Source organism: Thyridium curvatum (assembly GCF_004353045.1).
Source record: "Thyridium curvatum strain D216 chromosome Unknown NODE_12_length_601061_cov_81.036774, whole genome shotgun sequence".
In the NCBI taxonomy this organism is placed as follows: domain Eukaryota; kingdom Fungi; phylum Ascomycota; class Sordariomycetes; order Thyridiales; family Thyridiaceae; genus Thyridium; species Thyridium curvatum.
This window is the reverse complement of record NW_022156767.1, coordinates 293,363-310,000: the sequence shown is the minus strand read 5'-3', so window position 1 is coordinate 310,000 and position 16,638 is coordinate 293,363. Positions and strand designations below refer to the sequence as shown.

Here is a 16,638-nt window from a genome sequence, read left to right as displayed (position 1 = left end):
TGAGTTGTGGTGTCCGGAGTTCTTCTTTTTGACTGTGTATATATTTATCTCTAGAGACATAATTTTGATGGGAACGCTATGATATGCATAATGCGTGGCATGACTTCGCACTGTTGTTGGTCACTTCATTAGTTCTGCCTTTGTTACGCATTTTGACTGTGCATTTTGTGTACCGATCAATGTCGTTTGCGAGCGATACCGGTGCTCTTTTGACTTTGCAACTTGATGGGCTTCCACCCCCGCTAATATGCTAAATGTCTGGTCGGCTTGGAAGGGCCATCTTGACCGGTGCCCAGACAGGTACCGGTGGGACACACCCACGTGTGAAGCCGTCAATTACCAGGGACAAAACCAAGGGGGTTAATAGGAGCCTGATGACCCAGGGTTTGGTGGCAGCCATCAAGGTGCGAGCATGAGACGAGTGGCAGGCCAACAAGGTTGTTCATCAAGAGTCAGGCTAACGGCTCAAAAGTCGCGGCTTTCGAACTTCGGCGATCGGTCTGGGTATTTCTAACGAGTAGGAACTTTACCTATTCTTCAACAAGGACTGACAGACAAGAACCTCACCAAGCTGCATTCAGTGCCGTATCAGCGAAAGCACCGTCTCCCTGGCCTTTGGTCACCGCCAGATCTGACAGAACGCAACACCATGGCGCAAGTCGAAACACGTCCTCACGCACCGTTTCCTGGGTCGTCGATAGACAGAATTCGAACATGGTCGCCATCTAAAAGTTCATGTATCCCGCACCAACCCCCGAAAAGACACCATTTTCTCTCCATGCCTCTCGAGATCCGCCTCCTGATCTACAGCTATCTGGTCGACGATGGAGGCCACCGAAGACTTCGCGTCAAGTCGATGAAGGATGGCGAGATAGACGGCATACCAGACTCGAAGCGGGCGCGCTATCTTGTGGTGGAGGGCTATATACAGCGGCGATGCTACGAAACGACCTACACGCTCGCCACAGAGAGCGCCAGTTTTCATCTCGGCATCATGGGCACCTGCAGGCGCCTGTACGCCGAGGTGGCGAACATTCTCTACGCCAGGCATTCCTTCGACTTTGGGGCCGACATCGCAGCCGTCATTCCATTCTTCTCCGACCGCACCGCGTACGCTCGAGCCATGATCTCCGAGATCTCAATACAAAGGCGCGTGCCTATCTTGATAGGGCACGGAGACGGGGGCCAGTGGTCTCATGTTGCCCGATACCTAGCGGAGCACGCCTCCTTACGAAAGCTGCGGCTCGTAGTCGGTGGAGGCAGGCCGGCAGAGGCATGGGAAGGGCCACAAGAACTTTCAAAGTCGGACTTTGAGCTGTTGGCAGTGCTGAAGCACGAGTGCATCGACTGGGCTACCGACTTGGCGCGGATCAAGGACCTGGACGAAGTCGAGATCGTGCCGGAGATCCATCACGCACAGGCCCCCAGAACACCATCCATGACGGTATTCGCGGCCTTTTCTGCGTCCATCGAGAAGGGACTCAGCCAGTATATTAGAGAGCGACTTGGTATTAGGACGGACAATGCTGTTGAAAGGCATACATGAGTCATGCCACAAGACCGGATGACCACACTGATCTGTAGTTGGGAAGGATGTGTGTTAGCCGGTACTGCTCAAAGAGCTGGATTGGAAGCAGTCTAGAAACTAGCATCATCTGGTACAGTACAACACGAGAGTGAAAAAGTAAAGTCAAAACTCTGGTCAACCTGGCGATCGGTAAAGCGAACATTTGAAATGGGCAAAAAAGAGGGAGAAAAGAAATTGCCCAAAGCCGGGATCAAACCTCGCATCAATTATAAACTTTGAATTCAGTAGGTGAGCAGGTAGACTACTCTTCATGGGAGCATATTCATCAACATCCTGATTCGTCTGTGCACTATCCAGCTACACCAAAGCACCTGAATTCTGGCTGTGTTGAAAGGACTTCATCTAACACACTACATATACCCCGAGATTGAAGTTGTTCGCCGGCTTGTCTGTACAGTGGGGAAGAGACCTTGCAGTGCAGTCCCTGAGATGAACAGAGTGCGTGTCTCACGTCGTGGGCAAGCATTCCTGAGCGGGCGAAGAATATTCGTCATTCCAAAACTTGAACACCTGCAACACAGATGCTGAAAAATAGCATGGTCATAGGGCACTTGGAGGAGAAAGACTCGAAGGCCACATAACTCCGCTGCCAGACTCTTCGCTTTCGCTCGTGTTCGTGCCATGATTCACCAAGGCCACCAAGTCCATCCTCACCAAAATTACCTAGACTTCTGGACTGTGAGATTGGCTTTCCTCACACGACGCTCCGGTGGAGCGCAGTGAAGAGTAAGTATCACCCGGAAACTTTTGAGTATTCCAACCATGGAGCGGAGGTTGTAGGCTAGAGAAACCTTCATACAGGGAAAAGGCAATGTTGGAAAACAGTTTCACACATCTAGGTTGACGGGGCATCAAGTAAAGAACAGAGGTAGAAGCGGTGTTGGGGTCGGCAGAGGAGAGCATCGAAAGCTCGTTCATACTCGGAAAGACATTCATTGGGTATTGAAAATACATAGTAGCCGAGTTGACTTCTTGGAGAGAACTAAGAATCGCGAGGGTGAAACTCCCCAAATACTGTGAGCACCAATTCTCATCCGTGTCCATATTGATCCCGCCAAAGTTCTGCCTGTTCCAGGACAACTGTGCAGGACGACGACAAGGCAGTTGCCCCTGCTCTGAAGCACTCATCCTGTTCAACGGTCGAGGCCGGAGCCGCCGCTCCGTGCTCCAGCTCCTCCTGATAGCCACTTTGCGTCTGAACGCCCCCCTCTTTCGAACCGTCCTTGGTCTCGGCTGCGGCCTCGCGTGGGCCGCCCGTGCTCATCAAATCGTCGTCGGTACCGGTCTGACCGGCCTCTTCAGCCAGTTTGTTGAAATATCGACCGCATGGGCAAGCCTACCATGCAGACGGGTGTCGTGAGGCAGCGAGCGCTCGTTAAGGGGCTGATCTAACCAGCGGAGGCGGGCGTTCCGGATCGTGAAGAAGAGGAGAACGAAGACCTTCAATCCACAGCCCGGCTTTTTGCCGCCTCTGATAGCCCAGTTGACATCCTTGCGGACTCGAGCAAGCCACGTATATGTAAAGTTGGACTCAGGACTGGCAAGGCTTGCGGAAGGGATTTTGCCAGCCGCGGCCTCGAGGCTGGCATGGCTGAACATCTCAACCAGTAGTGGCTCGATTGCCGGGCCGGTAAATGCCCGGACGCAGGCATCCAGGGCTGCGCAGACTCTGGAGTCGTCATCCCAGCTACGCATGATGAAACCCTTCGCTGGCCAGGAGAAACCAGCCTTGGGCAGGCAGTGTCTGAAGCTGTCTGACGCGAGATGGCGTCGCCGAGAACGGGGAGCGGGGCCACGGTTAGGTTTATTGTCGGGTTTGTGGGCAGGATCGTTCTGGGAAGCCGGAATGCCGGAGCGGACGGCCTTGTCATTTCAAAGTCAGCATATGGGAGAGGAAAGGACCTCAGTTGGATACTGTTCTTGGGATATGACTTACTACGTTGTTGAGAGAAGGCTCCATGTTGACCGGCTGGCTGATATGAGACTCTCACGATGTTGAGATCTTGAAGTCCGACTTTGTGATGAATTGAGAATTAATTGACTGGCGAAGGACACACCTGACCTAAAGGCACGAGGCGACAAGCCTTGAGGTTGAGCCGAAGTTCTCGCGTAGAGTGCGCTAGGTACCTGTGCCCTCATGTCAGTTTTGCGCAGAGGTCCGATATTAACCCGAAAAGGGTGAATGGCTTTTGGCCTGGCTTTTGAAAAACAGTCAACTCACTTCCTCTCCCCTTCTAGGCCCTGTGAAGAACCCATTGGGTGGTGTCCTCAGGAGACAATGTGAGGTTATTCCAAGAGAGAGTCGCACATCTTCGCCCACACTTTAAGAGGTCACATGGACATTTTTTGCCTCTTAGTTTCTCTTCTTGTCCCTTTCTCATCCCTTGCTTTGCTGCTTTATTTGATTTTCACTTCTCCAATCGACTGACCTTCCCTTGTGAGAAGTGCGATCTAGGAAGTTGAGTCATCTCCAACTCCCTCACTGTGGCTCTACCGCCCAACTCACCATTGTTGACATTGGCTTTGTGGTCCAGACGTTGACCATACTGCATTGCTGAGGATTCCAACTCAATGCGTAGACCTTGGATTTGTGGCAGGTGATGAATCTGATTGTAATTTATAGATGTTAATTACTGTGGTTGCAAAGGGAACTGCGAAGGCTCTGGCTGCTGCAGTGCAGTGGTGTCTTCACAGGCTTTTCGTCTTGTGTATCCTCGACTGGCTCCCTGACTCTTGCTGTTTCTCGTTTTTCCCTCATAAGGCCAAGAATCACTCGCACTTGACACTTCCTCCGTGCCCTTCATCGTGAAGTATGAGCCAGCAGATCCAGTGCGGACACCTACAGAATGTCTGAGGTCTAGACGTGTCCGCGTATTGATGGTGCCTTGATCAAGAAGCCAATCTCATCACAGACCATGGGAGGAGAGCAAGTAAAGTACCCAGATCTTTGCGGCAATTCGCCGAGTGCAACAAGAGAGGTTATGGTACACAACTCATCGAGATTGAGGATCAGTAGGAGAAACGATAGGAGCTGGAGGACGCTCCGGCGAATAGGGATCCTAGAAGCAAGAGTAGATGGCCTCACATTTCTTCTTGTTTCTTGTTCTCTCTGGTAGTGACTCATTGCTTGTCTCACAAGCGGTTTGTTTGGGCGGGGTCACCTGACAACCTCAGCTCGATTGCGGTTATGGATCCAAAATTGTGACGATCCATTCACCTCCACAAGTTTGCCGATGAACAACACACCCTTGGTATGTTGCGCCTGTCTCTCCCATCCCTGTGGCCAGGTAGCAGTCAGTTTGCAAGCAGATTCAATTGGCAGTCTGCGTCCATTGCAAAGCGCTCCCGGCCATTTCGTTCCACGTCTGGCGCCCCAACAAGGATCACCATGGCCGCGACTCAAGATACGGCGCCCAAGACTTTCTTGGACCTCATCAACGACTGCGATAGGTAAGGCTGATCCATTAGAAGAAGGAAACATTGACTAAGCTGATCGTTAGCTTCCCGGATATCGACATTGCTCAAACACCATACTCGGATGACAATCAGAGCGCATTCTATCAGTTTCTGCTGCCCAATGATCCTCGACCACACGGCTACATGGTCCCATCCGTGGTTGAACGCATGCCGTGGACCGCCGACTTCAAGATCAGCCCGCCAACTGCGCGACCCCGGACGGTGCAGTTGATTGATACGTCCAACGGATCAAACACATCCCAAGCATGCAACAAGTCACTACTCGAAGTTGTCGAGGCGGCCAAGGCCGCAAGAATCTTCGAAGGGCTCCGTCCACGACCAAACTACGAGGACTACAAAGTCATCGGTGCCAACTTCCCGGTACAGCTGCAGCGGTCCGCCGCGCCTCTCTTCGGCATCGCCAACCGCGGCGCCCACCTCAACATCTACACTGTCGCCGAGGACGGCGCTCTCAAGTTCTGGGTGCCCCGCCGCAGCGCCCACATCCGGACCTGGCCCGGGATGCTCGACAATGCGGTGGCGGGCGGGGTGAGGGCCGAGGAGTCGCCGTTTGAGTGCATCGTCCACGAGGCCGACGAGGAGGCGTCGCTGCCGGAAGAGTTGATCAGGACACGGGCACGTGCGACAGGCGTCATCACATATGTCAGCAGGAGCGCGCCCGGGTCCGGGGCGGAGATCGGCCTCATGGTGCCGGACTGCATCTACACGTTCGACCTGCAGGTCGGGCCCGACGAGGTGCCCCGCCCACGAGACGAGGAGGTGCAGGAGTTCTATCTCTGGAGCGTGGACCAGGTCAAGGAGGCGCTGGCGCGCGGCGAGTTCAAGCCCAACTGCGCGCTTGTCATGATCGACTTCTTTATCCGGCGGGGCGTTATCACGGAGGACAACGAGCAAGATTACCTGCAGCTCGTTACGCGATTGCACAGGACCTTGCCGGTTCCGACGGTACCTGCACAAGGGAGATGAAACCACACCCTAGCTGGCCATGTGGGAGTGGAATCAAGGGCACAGCAGGGTTTGCAGTGATCTCGGACTGTCGCCTGGAGCAGGGAATACAATCTTTGGGTAGTGGAGGTGCGGATGAGGTCTGACCTGTGTGTATGGCTGTCAACCTCCTTGGCAGCTTTCGAGGTCCTGCCCAGGGACATGGCTTGGTGAGTGGCCAGACCACCAAAGGCACCTATCTTGATATCCGTGTGCCGGATAAACTACTGCAACCTTGAACAGTGAATCCTTCAGCCTTAATGAAACCCAGCTAAAAGTCCCATGCGGCGTCTCGGCACCCTCCTCCCCTCCCCCATGCGCTGAGCGCACCAATGAGCCTGGGTCGAGGCGGCTGGTATGGTGGTATCGAATGAGCGCACTGCCCGGCAACTCGTGGACCTATCCCAGCAAGCCTCGAGGACTGCCGTTGCACTGTTGGTCAGGCTTGGCGCCTGCAAGCGCGGGCAGCCCCCCCAGCGCGGCCCGGATCATCGCTGAGACAGCCAGTTTTAGCATCTCCGTACCCATATTTCGCGCCGTAGACTTGCTTCCCCCTTGTCTTGATATGGCAGCCGGGTGCCCTTCACAGTTACTGCTTGTAATTTCCTAAATTTGGTGACGTTTGTGTGTTATTGATGTGACCTTGGTTAGTTATTCCCGATGGGCCGTCGCTTTAAAGATACTTGGGTGCTCCAGGCCCAGTCTGGCCAGAGGCCAGCACCCGACCCCGTTCCAGTTGAGCAGCTCTTGCGACAACGATTCACGCGATCCAGGAGGATATGCGTGTTGTGAAAGAGAAGCAGCCATGGAGAAGTCAGAAAAGTCGCAATACCCCCAGCATTACGACAACTCAGTCCCAGCGCCCGACTACAGCACCCTCGAGGTCGCTCAGGCTGGCAATGGCTACACTCAACCTCCATCACACACGCATCTGATGCCCCAGCACCAGCAGGTACCACAGCAGATACCACAGCAAATACCACAGAATATCGTACAACCGGGCCCGCATCCAGCAGCACCAGCTACGATAAACGATGCATCCTCATACCAAGGAGGCGTCTCGCCCGAGAGCCCGCCGCAGGCAGCGGCAGGCTACTACCAACCCAGTGTTCCGAAATCGTCACCAATCGTGCCGTGGTCTACCTTTGATGGACGGAACCCGGCGCCCGTGATGGGGGCCTACCCCCCGCAAATGCCGCCGGGGAGTTTTGCTTTTGCTGAGCCAGAAAGAAGGATATGTGGCTTCAAGAGGAAGTCCTTCTTGATCGTCTCGGGGCTCGTCGCCCTCATCCTGCTCGGCATCATCCTCGGCGCTTCGCTGGGCACGACCCTGGGCAAGAACAGCGGAGGAGGTGGAAACGCCGGCCCAGCGGCGGATGGCTCCTCGACGAGCGCCCCGTCGAGCACCCCGTCGGCATCGCCATCGGGCACTGCAGCAGACGATGCAAAGATCATCCTGGCCGAGTCCAAGCTGTCTGCGCTCAACTGGACCGACGCCAGCTCGAACGAGTGCCGCGCCGTCTTCTGGCAGGACAACTCGACGGCCCTGATGATGTCGTACTGGGACTCTGCCCAGCGCCAATGGACCGTCACCAACGTCAGCGACTCGGCGGGTGCCAACGCCACGGCCCGCGTCGGCACCCCTCTCGCCGCCACCGTCCGAGCGACGCCGTACGTGACCAAGTACCACCCGTTCATGCTCGCCCTGTTCTACCTCGGGCCCGGCAACACCGTCGAGGTCGTCACCAGCGCCAACCCGCGCGGCCAAAAGTGGAAGACGGGCGACCTCTCGGGCCGCAACACCAAGTACAGCGCGCACGAGTCGTCGGCCCTCGCCGTCCTCTTCAGCCTGTGCAACGGCACCTGCACGGGCGACATGTCCGTCTTCTACCAGAACCCGGACAACAAGCTGATGAGCATCTCGAGCGCCGACTGGAGCCGCCCGCCGGTCGAGGTGCGGCCCAACATCGCGCCCACGTCGGGCATCGCCGTCACGGCCTCGGCAGACAAGAACGCCAGCGTGGGCCTGCAGGCAGACATCCAGCAGGTGTACTACCAGACCAACTCAGTCATCCAGGAGGTGGGCAAGGCGCCCAACGATACGGCCTGGATCCAAAGTGAGTAGGAGCTTTGCATCAAGCTGGACCCCATCTTGCCAATGCTGACAAAAGCTCCGAATATCCAGAAGCAAACACCGTCATCCCCTCTGTGCCGATCGGTAAGCCCGTCGACCTTAGCGTCGTGACGTGGAGCCTGCCCGACGACTCGACCGGCCCGCGCCGCAAGCTCGTCGTCGCTCGGAAGCCTGATGGGTCACTGCTGGCGAACCACTGGGACAACACGAGCTGGCAGGATGCAAAGAGTCCCAACCTCAACGGCGCGCCCGGCGGCTCAGAGAACTTCACGTCAGTCTCCCTGATCAGCGGCCCCGACCTGCGCGTCTACGGAAGGACAGACCGTGGCATTGTGTGCTACAAGATCAATATGAACAAGCCGTTTGAGTGGACACTCGAGGACAATGTCCAGCTGCGAGTTACACCGGCTCAAGATTCGCCGCCTGCTTCCAAGTCAAAGCAGGGGAAGTCTGGTTCTTGATGAGATACCGGATGGGAGGATGGGAGGGATGAGGAGTGATTAACCATGAGGCACACCATACACGTTGTACATATTCAAGATAGGTGCACAATAATACTTGAAATAAGGTCATTGTTCGCTACTCCGTAAACTAGATACATGATGCAAAATCCGTGTATTTCAACTTCGCCCCTGAGCATGCACCCCTTGCCGTGACCATATGCGACACAATTACATTAAACATTTCGTACAAAAACATTCGCTCTTCATATAAATCATGAAATTCGCTCAACCGTTGATGCGATAGACGGCGTCCTTCTTAAAGTAATGGCTGATGTCGTTGTCGTTACCGCAGTGCGAGCACTTGTGCATCACCTTGGCCCCCTCGTGGGCGGGGCCAGCGTATCCAGCACCGCCGGCGTGGGGTCCAGAGGCGGTGCCAAGGCCGCTTGAGCCGCCAGCGAGACCGGAGGTCATCCCGGGCTCACCGCGGGTGTGAGTGGCAGACGGGTCCATGTCGCGAGCGGCAAGATTACCGTGCTGGCCAGTGGCGGTAGACGAGTGTGGCAGACCCGTAGCGCCGGTCATGCCGGGCTCGTTGACTCCGCGGGTAGTAGATGACTCAGTGGTTGAGGAGTAGGGATCCAGCATGCTGCCACGGGGGGCACCGGGCGGCACAGCACCGCCGACCTGGCCAGTGCTGGTGGCGCCGTAGTTGTCGCCGTGGCGGTTGTGGTGATGGGCAGCAGCTCCGGCGGCGCCTAGGCCGGCTGCAGCACCAAGACCAGCGTCCTCGGAGGAGAAGACGGGACGGGCGGTGTCGTCGCGCGAGGTCGGGGCGATGTCGGTGGTGCCCATCTTGGGGTGGTAGTCGGTGTCCCGGACTGCAGCGGATCCCATGGACGACTCGGGGCCGGTACCGCGGGTGTTACCCGAGAGGAGGGAGGTGGTGGCTCCTGAGGTGGTGGGACCGCCAGTGGTCGCCGTCGATGGGCCAGCACCGGCCACGTTAGAACCGGTCATGCCAGAGTTAGCGTGGTGGGTGCCAGTCAACCCGGAGCCAGCCACATTGGAACCGGTCATTCCAGAGCCAGTATGGCGGGTGGCGGTCATCCCAGTGCCAGTTTGCTGAGCGCCAGTCGGACCGGTACCTGTGTGATGAGCACCAGTCATCCCAGTGCCAGCGGTGTTTCCGCCTGCAAGAGGGAACTCGCGGCCGCCCTCAAGGCTGCGGCGTTGCATGTCCTCGGGGCTTCCGGCGCCCGTGATGGTATTGTAGGTGCCTCCACCGACAGCCTGACCGGAAGGAGGCATGCCTGTAGTGGTGTTGTGTCCGACGCCGCCGTGCTCGTGACGGCGGTTGTGCTCGTGGGCCGCGAGACCGGTGGCGCCAGCAGCAGCCGCACCAGCGCCGATGCCCGCGCCGGCGTGGTGAGCTCCGCGGTGGTCACGGTCAGAGTCAACACGGGGATCAGCAGCGTTGGCGACGCGGCTCGCGTGCGGGCCGTGGGTGCCCTCAGGGTCATTGTAGCCCGTAGCAGTGGTGCGAGTAGCCGAGGTGTGGCCGAGTTGCTCGTTCTCACGGCGGTGCTTGTGGTGTTCGTGGGCGGCGTAGCCGGCGCCCGCAGCGGCAGCACCTGCACCTACGCCAGCAGCTTTGTTGTGGTGGGCACCTCGGTGGTCGCGATCAGAGTCGACGCGAGGGTCCGCGGCGTTAGCAGCGCGGCTAGAGTGAGGGCCATGGGTGCCCTCCGGGTCATTGTAGCCAGTGGTAGCGCCGGTGGTTCCCGCAGCTCCCCGGCCGAGGGTGTCTTGCTCTGCACGGGTCCGGTCGGGAAGATCCATGGTAGCCAGGTTGGAAGTCGGGCCAACGCCGGCGCCATGACCAAGAGGCTCCCTCTCGCCGTGTGGGCCGAGGCCAGCGGCACCTGCGCCAGTGGCAGCAGATCCGGCACCCGCTCCGGCACCAAGTCCCGCGGCGGGATGACGGTCGCCGCTCCGGCCTTGGACATCGCCCCAGTACGGGTCACGGGCGCCAGCAGCCCCAGTTAGACCAGCCTCTTGACCGGGAATGCCGTGGCCCTTTTCGGGCACTCGGTCATGACCGATACCGACGCCGGAGTCCTGGTAGTGGTGTCCGAGCGGGCCTTTCTCGGTGGTCATGATTCCCTCCTGTTGTGGACGTGTCTGGCTCTGGTGCGGCCCCTCTACGGAGCGAGGGTCTTCGGGCCTGTGAAGTTTGTTGTGTGTCGATGAGCCAGCTCCAGCGGCACCTGCCTTGTCGACGGCAGAGCCATGAGGGGCGACGTACTCGCGTCCGTCACTGTGCTTGCCAGCCTTCTCCTCTGGGTACGACCCGGGAGGATGGGGGGTCTCGGGGTGAGACTCGTGCTCAAGGGAGAGAGCATCCTTGATCTTCGTACCTAAACCCATCTCGTTGGTGCTATTCTTGTGTTCGTGAAGGAAGCGAGCGGTTGGTGATGAGGAATTGATTTCGTAACCCAGAACGGGCTCGAGGAAAGCCTCTCTTATGAACCCGAACGCCAACCAGCCGTTCTGTACGTCATCCGACCGACCAAAACCTTACAACCAACAAAAGCAACCCCGCCTATCAAACATAAACCCAGTCTTGGCAGGGTCTGACGATGCTCAGCGGCAGAAGAGGGGCTCCTCTGACATCAGGGCCGGCCTCTTTCTCCACAGAGCCTGGCTCGAGCTGGTGGGACAAGCTCCAGCTTTCGGGCTCCGGCAAGGAGACGCAAATCAGATTATCGAACCTTCATCGGTAAGAGTGAGAGCTAGACGCCATAGTAAGCATGGATGGCAGGACTAGCATGGGCTGGAAACACGCTTGAACAGGCCAATGGCCTAGACCGTGGTGATGATCCTGGAGCTGGCGATGACGAAGCCGCACCCGATCCATGACGTTGAATTGCGTACCAATGGCTGTTCGGCCCACCAAAAGCCGGTTTTGGGCATGCAGCCACAGCTGGGACCTCCTCTCTAGGCGTTGAGCCACAGCTATTCCCGCTGCCGATCCGCCCCTAAAACAGTGGAGATTTGTTCCCTCATTCACTTGGAGTTCTGTTTGTTTAATTTTAGGTCCAGCTTTGTTGCACCACCATGGTCTGCGGAGCTGGCAAACAGCCATGTCATAACGTTCTGTTCCATACTGCCTAATCAACGTATGTCTCAGGTTGAGTTTAGGTAGTCTTCGTCTGACGTCCAATGGCTTTCTTTCTCCTGTAGAGTTTTCCTACTGAACGATGTTGTTGCAGAACAACCATGGAAACCAATTGTACGCACTGGATGAGCATCGTTTGAAATAACGACACAACTGCGGTAGGCCCACACAAATTCAACCTGAGCTTGCAAAACATCACGAACATCACACATAAGACATCATGGAATGGGGTTCGGGTACTCAATACAGACTCTGTTCACGACGCCGAAGATGTTTTGCGGTGTTGCTTCCGCATCGGCTCCCGTGATGAAGGTCTTTCCCCTGGTCACAGGGCGAAGTCTGCTGCATGGTCGATCGAAGAGGCGTAAGACGGCCCCCAAACTACCAAGCCAATCGGCGGCGTTCACGTAGGTAAGCTGCAGTGGTGATGCAGAAACACAGCCTGTGCTCCATGAGTGCTTAGGCATCGATGGCAAATCTGAAACCGCGAGGCACGGTTCGCTTCGTTACTATGTTTTCTCTCTTCCTTCCGGACACCAGGCTCTACTTCTACCAGCACTGGAGCCTGTGACCTGGTTTTCTCTTCATCTTTCTCGAGAGAGTTCATTTCTTCATGCCTCTTGTTGTGCCTGATTTCATCTCCCCATTGTGCGCCACTTGTCTGTAGTCGAGGATGGACATCTTCGGTACCGTTCTCGGGGTTGCGCAGGCGGCACATTATGTCGTCAAAAAGGTGGGTGAGATCAAGGATGCGCCTGGAGAGCTCGAGAGACTCGTTATTAGAATCAAGGCGTCGGTCGCCCTCTTGGAGCGCATCGTCGAGCTGTCGGAGAACCTCAACGAGGCCGACCGAGAAGCACTGAGCGGAGAATGTGGGCCTGCGTTACAAAAAGTCCGTAGACTTCTCGAAGACATCACACAGAAATACAAAGGACTGGAAGGCGCAGACGTGTGGAGGAAGCTTCGCCATGGCATTCCATGGATCAGGGAGAAGAAGGATATCGAAAGCAAGGTGAAGGAGATGAAAGATGCGGAAGCGGTTTTGGAAGGAATGGTCACCGTCCTCATGGCCAAAGACACGAGGGATGTGAAAGAGCAAGTTGAGCGCCTGCAGCATATGATGGAGAAAGCCCAGGCGATTGTCGATCACGACAGGATCAAGGCTTGTCTTGATTCACTCCCCCGGGATGACGGGGACAGCGAAATGGACAAGCAACTCGCCAATTCTCAGCACAGTCCACCCAGTTGGATTCTCGAGAGCCACGCAGTGCGCGGCTGGCTGAGTGAGAAGAAAGCAGAGTCTCGATGGTTGTGGGCCCTCGGCGAACCTGGAACCGGCAAGACGTGCATTGCCTCTTTCATGGTCGACCAGCTACGCAATACAAACTTGGCCCTCTTATCCAGCTCACAGATCGATCTTGATGAATCAGATGCAACCTCGATCCCGGATGTTGCTGCTGCATTATTCTACTGTAGCTACAAAAAGGGACAAGCCCAAGATGTCGGCAGCATCTGTCGATATCTGGTCCGGCAATTGCTTTACCAGCTCTGGCATGCGTCGTCAACAAAGGCGTACCAACGCCTCGAATCCACCGAAAGGATGGTCGCAGGCACAATGGTAGCCGGCAACGCACCTAAGCCCCAAGCGATTCTCAACAGCATAGCTGGCGACTTCTCCACAACTTTCATTATTGTCGATGCCCTGGATGAGCATCCCGAGAAGGACGAGGTCCTGCGATTTCTGAAGAACTTGTCAAGTCCGTCCATCAGGATATTCGTCACCTCACGTGAGGGCTTGGGCCACTACGCCGAGGACATCCATGCACGCATCCTCGATGTCAATGACAACGCCGCGGCCCTGCAGACGTATGTGACGACAACTTTGGAGCTTATAGTGCAAGGTGACCCCTCAGTTACTTTTACAGCTCCAAAGGCTCTTGTGGCTGTTGCAGCAAGCCCTGAGAAGCGGCAAGATATCGCAAATCGCGTGATCAACGCAGCGAACGGGAACTTTCTCTGTGCCCAATTGCAGTTACGGGCATTGATGTCTGAACGTGAGGAGCGCTCCCTGCTGAGACTACTTGATCGGCTGGCTACGAGGCTGGAAGACCTCATCGTCGGGGCCATCGAGCGTGTTGACAGCCAACAGTCACAGGATGATGCGGAGGTCGGTAAGCTTGCGTTGCTTTGGGCCATCTACAGTTGCGGTAGCCTCACGGTCAAGGAGATACAGCATGCCATAGCCTTCTCCCGCACTCATTACTCACGGAGACGAGCGTATGGCGACGAGGCCGAGGAGTACACCATACAGAAGCTCACAGAGTCGACCTGCTATTTCCTCAGGATTGATGCTGGGAACGACCCGGCTTCCGCAAAAGTCCAGGTGCACAAGGCCGTTCGCGACTTCTGTCACGATGTCACAAAGAAGGGGAAATACTTTGAAAAAGCAGAAATTACCATGGCTACTGCGTGTGTGGACTGTCTTTCTCAAATAGATCAAGATTGCAAGACCAAGAGCGACTGGGACCAAGTTGTCACGCAGTCCCCATTCCAGCGTTACGCCGCGCAGCACTGGGGCTGGCATCTCTCTCAAGCCAGCAACGAGGCGAGAGTTATCAAACTGAGGGAGAAGGCGTGGGAGGAGAATCTGGTTGAACAGCTCGAGAGCGATGCGTTTCTTAACAACATGACAATTGCTACCCAGCCAGCATGGGCACAGTTGGGCGTATGGCAAGATCGGATGTGGGATATGCTGAGCGAAGATGATGGCGATCCAGTCTTTCACGCAACGCATTACCTCGCCCTACACAACTTGGATGACATGGCCAAAGACTGGCTAGATGATCACCCTGATGATGTTGATCGCCCAAGTCGCCGCACGAATGACAAAGCAGACTCTGGATTCTCCCCTCTGATTCTGGCTGCCTTCACAAATTCCGCAGAGGTTGCCAAGGTCTTGATGCAAAAGGGTGCCAACGCAACACGATACAATGGGCCGGATGAAATGACAGCTCTGGCTGCGGCATGCTCAGCTCGTGCAGAAACGGTGGTCAAGGAGCTGCTACGTGACAAAGCCAGGGCACAAAAGCTCGTCTGTCAAATTGACTCGAGACAGGAGACCCCATTAGTCAAGGCTGCCATATCCGGAAGCGAATCCATTGCCAGCCGTATTGTGCAAAGGCTCGAATCCATGCCAAGAGGGCTGGAGACGCTTCTTCGTGGGGACACTGATGAGAATAACGCTCTGCACAAAGCAGCTTATGTGGATCATGTTGAGGTCGTGGACGTCCTCCTGAAGACGAAGGGCGCTCACGATCTTGTTCGACAACACACAATATACTGGAAAGACACACCACTGCATCTGGCTGCCCTGCATGGCAGCACCAGAGTGCTTAGGTCGCTCTTGAATGCAGGTGCCAGTCCAAATGCGCTGCAGTCACAGAAGAAGACACCACTCATGCTGGCCGTCCAGTCGCCAGTTGTGTCGACGGGAGACAACGTCGCCATCCTCATACCCATCACCGATCTCACCGTTCAGGATCAATGGGGCTGTAATGTCCTGCATAATGCGGCCGTACATGGCCGCAGGGCACATGTTGCCACATTGGTGAAACACGTTCCTCACGACGTCCTCCACGCCAAGCAGATAGACGGCTGGACAGCGCTTCTGGCCGCCGTGCGGGTCAAGGCTCTGTACTGGAAAGACTGTGTTGACCATCTCATCGGCGCCATGGGCCGTGAGATAAGTGCCTTTGAGGCGCGCGAAGTCTTCACGGTGCTCTGCGACCACGGATTCGCACGCGTCTGCCGACGGCTGATTGAGCAGTTCGACGACCCACGTGTCTTCCTGGCCGACTCGAACCATACGCTACTCCGCAGAGCAGTCATGTCTGGCGACAAGGCTATAGTGGCAGCGATTATCGACCGGTACGGGACAGGCGACCTCGAGGTTCCGAACCCCTTCGGCCAGACGCCGTTGGTTGAGGCTTCGGGGCGGCAGTTCACCAATGCTAAGCTCATAGAGTACCTACTAGAGAAGGGAGCCAATGTGAACGCACAGGGTGGAGCGGGCCGCACGGCCATGCATTGGGCAACGGAGATGGGAAGAAAGGATATCGTGGAAATATTGATGCGCTACAAGCCGGACCTCACCATCAAGGACTGCCACGGAGTAACGGCCGCAATGAAGGTATCATCACGCAATCCATGCAGAGAGGTTCTGCTCAAAGCAGGTGTATACCCTGAGGGAGAGGAGACGGTGACGAAGGAGCGGGAGATACTGAGTGCCTCTCGAGACGCTACAAGGGTGGTCATCGGGAGCAGCACCCGGACCAGCGTTCCGAAAGAGCGTATGCTGGGGTACGAACGCGGTGTCTACCTAGAAACAGACCGTCTGCCCAACGACCTCCAAATCCCAGTCTCGCGCATAGCTGTGTCCGTGACGGGACGTGACCAAGGGTGGAGTGACCACGTCGAGAGATATCCTCGAGATCGCGGGTCATACCGATTCTGCAACACGTGGTATGAGATCGGCATCAAGAGGGCTCCTGGGAGTAGACCACCGCCACCTCCAGTTGAGCTTACACGCAACCGACTAAACGCCGGCTCCCAAACATATTCCGGTGTCTGGGACGTGGACAAGGGGCACGAGACGCCCGGTTTGAGTAGATGGACGAGACCGGAGGACTTTGAAGAGGTGAAGAAGTTCCTATGGGCGCTTCAGCCTGGCGATCGACTGCAGTTGATTGGTAGAGCGCAGTGGCTTGGATGGGAGTGCGTCATTGAAAAAGCTGAAATCAAGGTCTTCTGTAATTGATCAGGGCGAAGGAAA

General features: G+C 56.3%; 6 protein-coding genes across 6 annotated transcripts; 4 read left to right on the top strand and 2 right to left on the bottom strand.

Annotated features, from left to right (window-relative positions):
- Positions 1–778: 778 nt before the first annotated feature.
- E0L32_002907 (uncharacterized protein) lies at positions 779–1,546 on the top strand (the record flags this gene model as incomplete). Its single annotated transcript, XM_031137148.1, has 1 exon — positions 779–1,546. The coding sequence occupies one exon, from the start codon at positions 779–781 to the stop codon at positions 1,544–1,546; it is 768 nt and encodes a 255-aa protein (XP_030999517.1).
- A 1,072-nt stretch (positions 1,547–2,618) lies between these two features.
- Positions 2,619–3,548, bottom strand: E0L32_002906 (uncharacterized protein; the record flags this gene model as incomplete). The annotated part of the gene is made up of 3 exons (XM_031137147.1): positions 2,619–2,884; positions 2,929–3,451; positions 3,525–3,548. 3 exons carry the CDS (start codon positions 3,546–3,548, stop codon positions 2,619–2,621), a joined length of 813 nt encoding a protein of 270 aa, XP_030999516.1.
- Positions 3,549–4,976: 1,428 nt separating this feature from the next.
- Positions 4,977–6,031, top strand: E0L32_002905 (uncharacterized protein; the record flags this gene model as incomplete). Its single annotated transcript, XM_031137146.1, has 2 exons — positions 4,977–5,038; positions 5,089–6,031. The coding sequence occupies 2 exons, from the start codon at positions 4,977–4,979 to the stop codon at positions 6,029–6,031; spliced, it is 1,005 nt and encodes a 334-aa protein (XP_030999515.1).
- Positions 6,032–6,854: 823 nt separating this feature from the next.
- E0L32_002904 (uncharacterized protein) lies at positions 6,855–8,644 on the top strand (the record flags this gene model as incomplete). Its single annotated transcript, XM_031137145.1, has 2 exons — positions 6,855–8,166; positions 8,235–8,644. 2 exons carry the CDS (start codon positions 6,855–6,857, stop codon positions 8,642–8,644), a joined length of 1,722 nt encoding a protein of 573 aa, XP_030999514.1.
- A 267-nt stretch (positions 8,645–8,911) lies between these two features.
- On the bottom strand, positions 8,912–11,056 carry E0L32_002903 (uncharacterized protein; the record flags this gene model as incomplete). Its single annotated transcript, XM_031137144.1, has 1 exon — positions 8,912–11,056. The coding sequence occupies one exon, from the start codon at positions 11,054–11,056 to the stop codon at positions 8,912–8,914; it is 2,145 nt and encodes a 714-aa protein (XP_030999513.1).
- Positions 11,057–12,480: 1,424 nt separating this feature from the next.
- E0L32_002902 (uncharacterized protein) lies at positions 12,481–16,623 on the top strand (the record flags this gene model as incomplete). The annotated part of the gene is made up of 1 exon (XM_031137143.1): positions 12,481–16,623. The coding sequence occupies one exon, from the start codon at positions 12,481–12,483 to the stop codon at positions 16,621–16,623; it is 4,143 nt and encodes a 1,380-aa protein (XP_030999512.1).
- Positions 16,624–16,638: the final 15 nt, after the last annotated feature.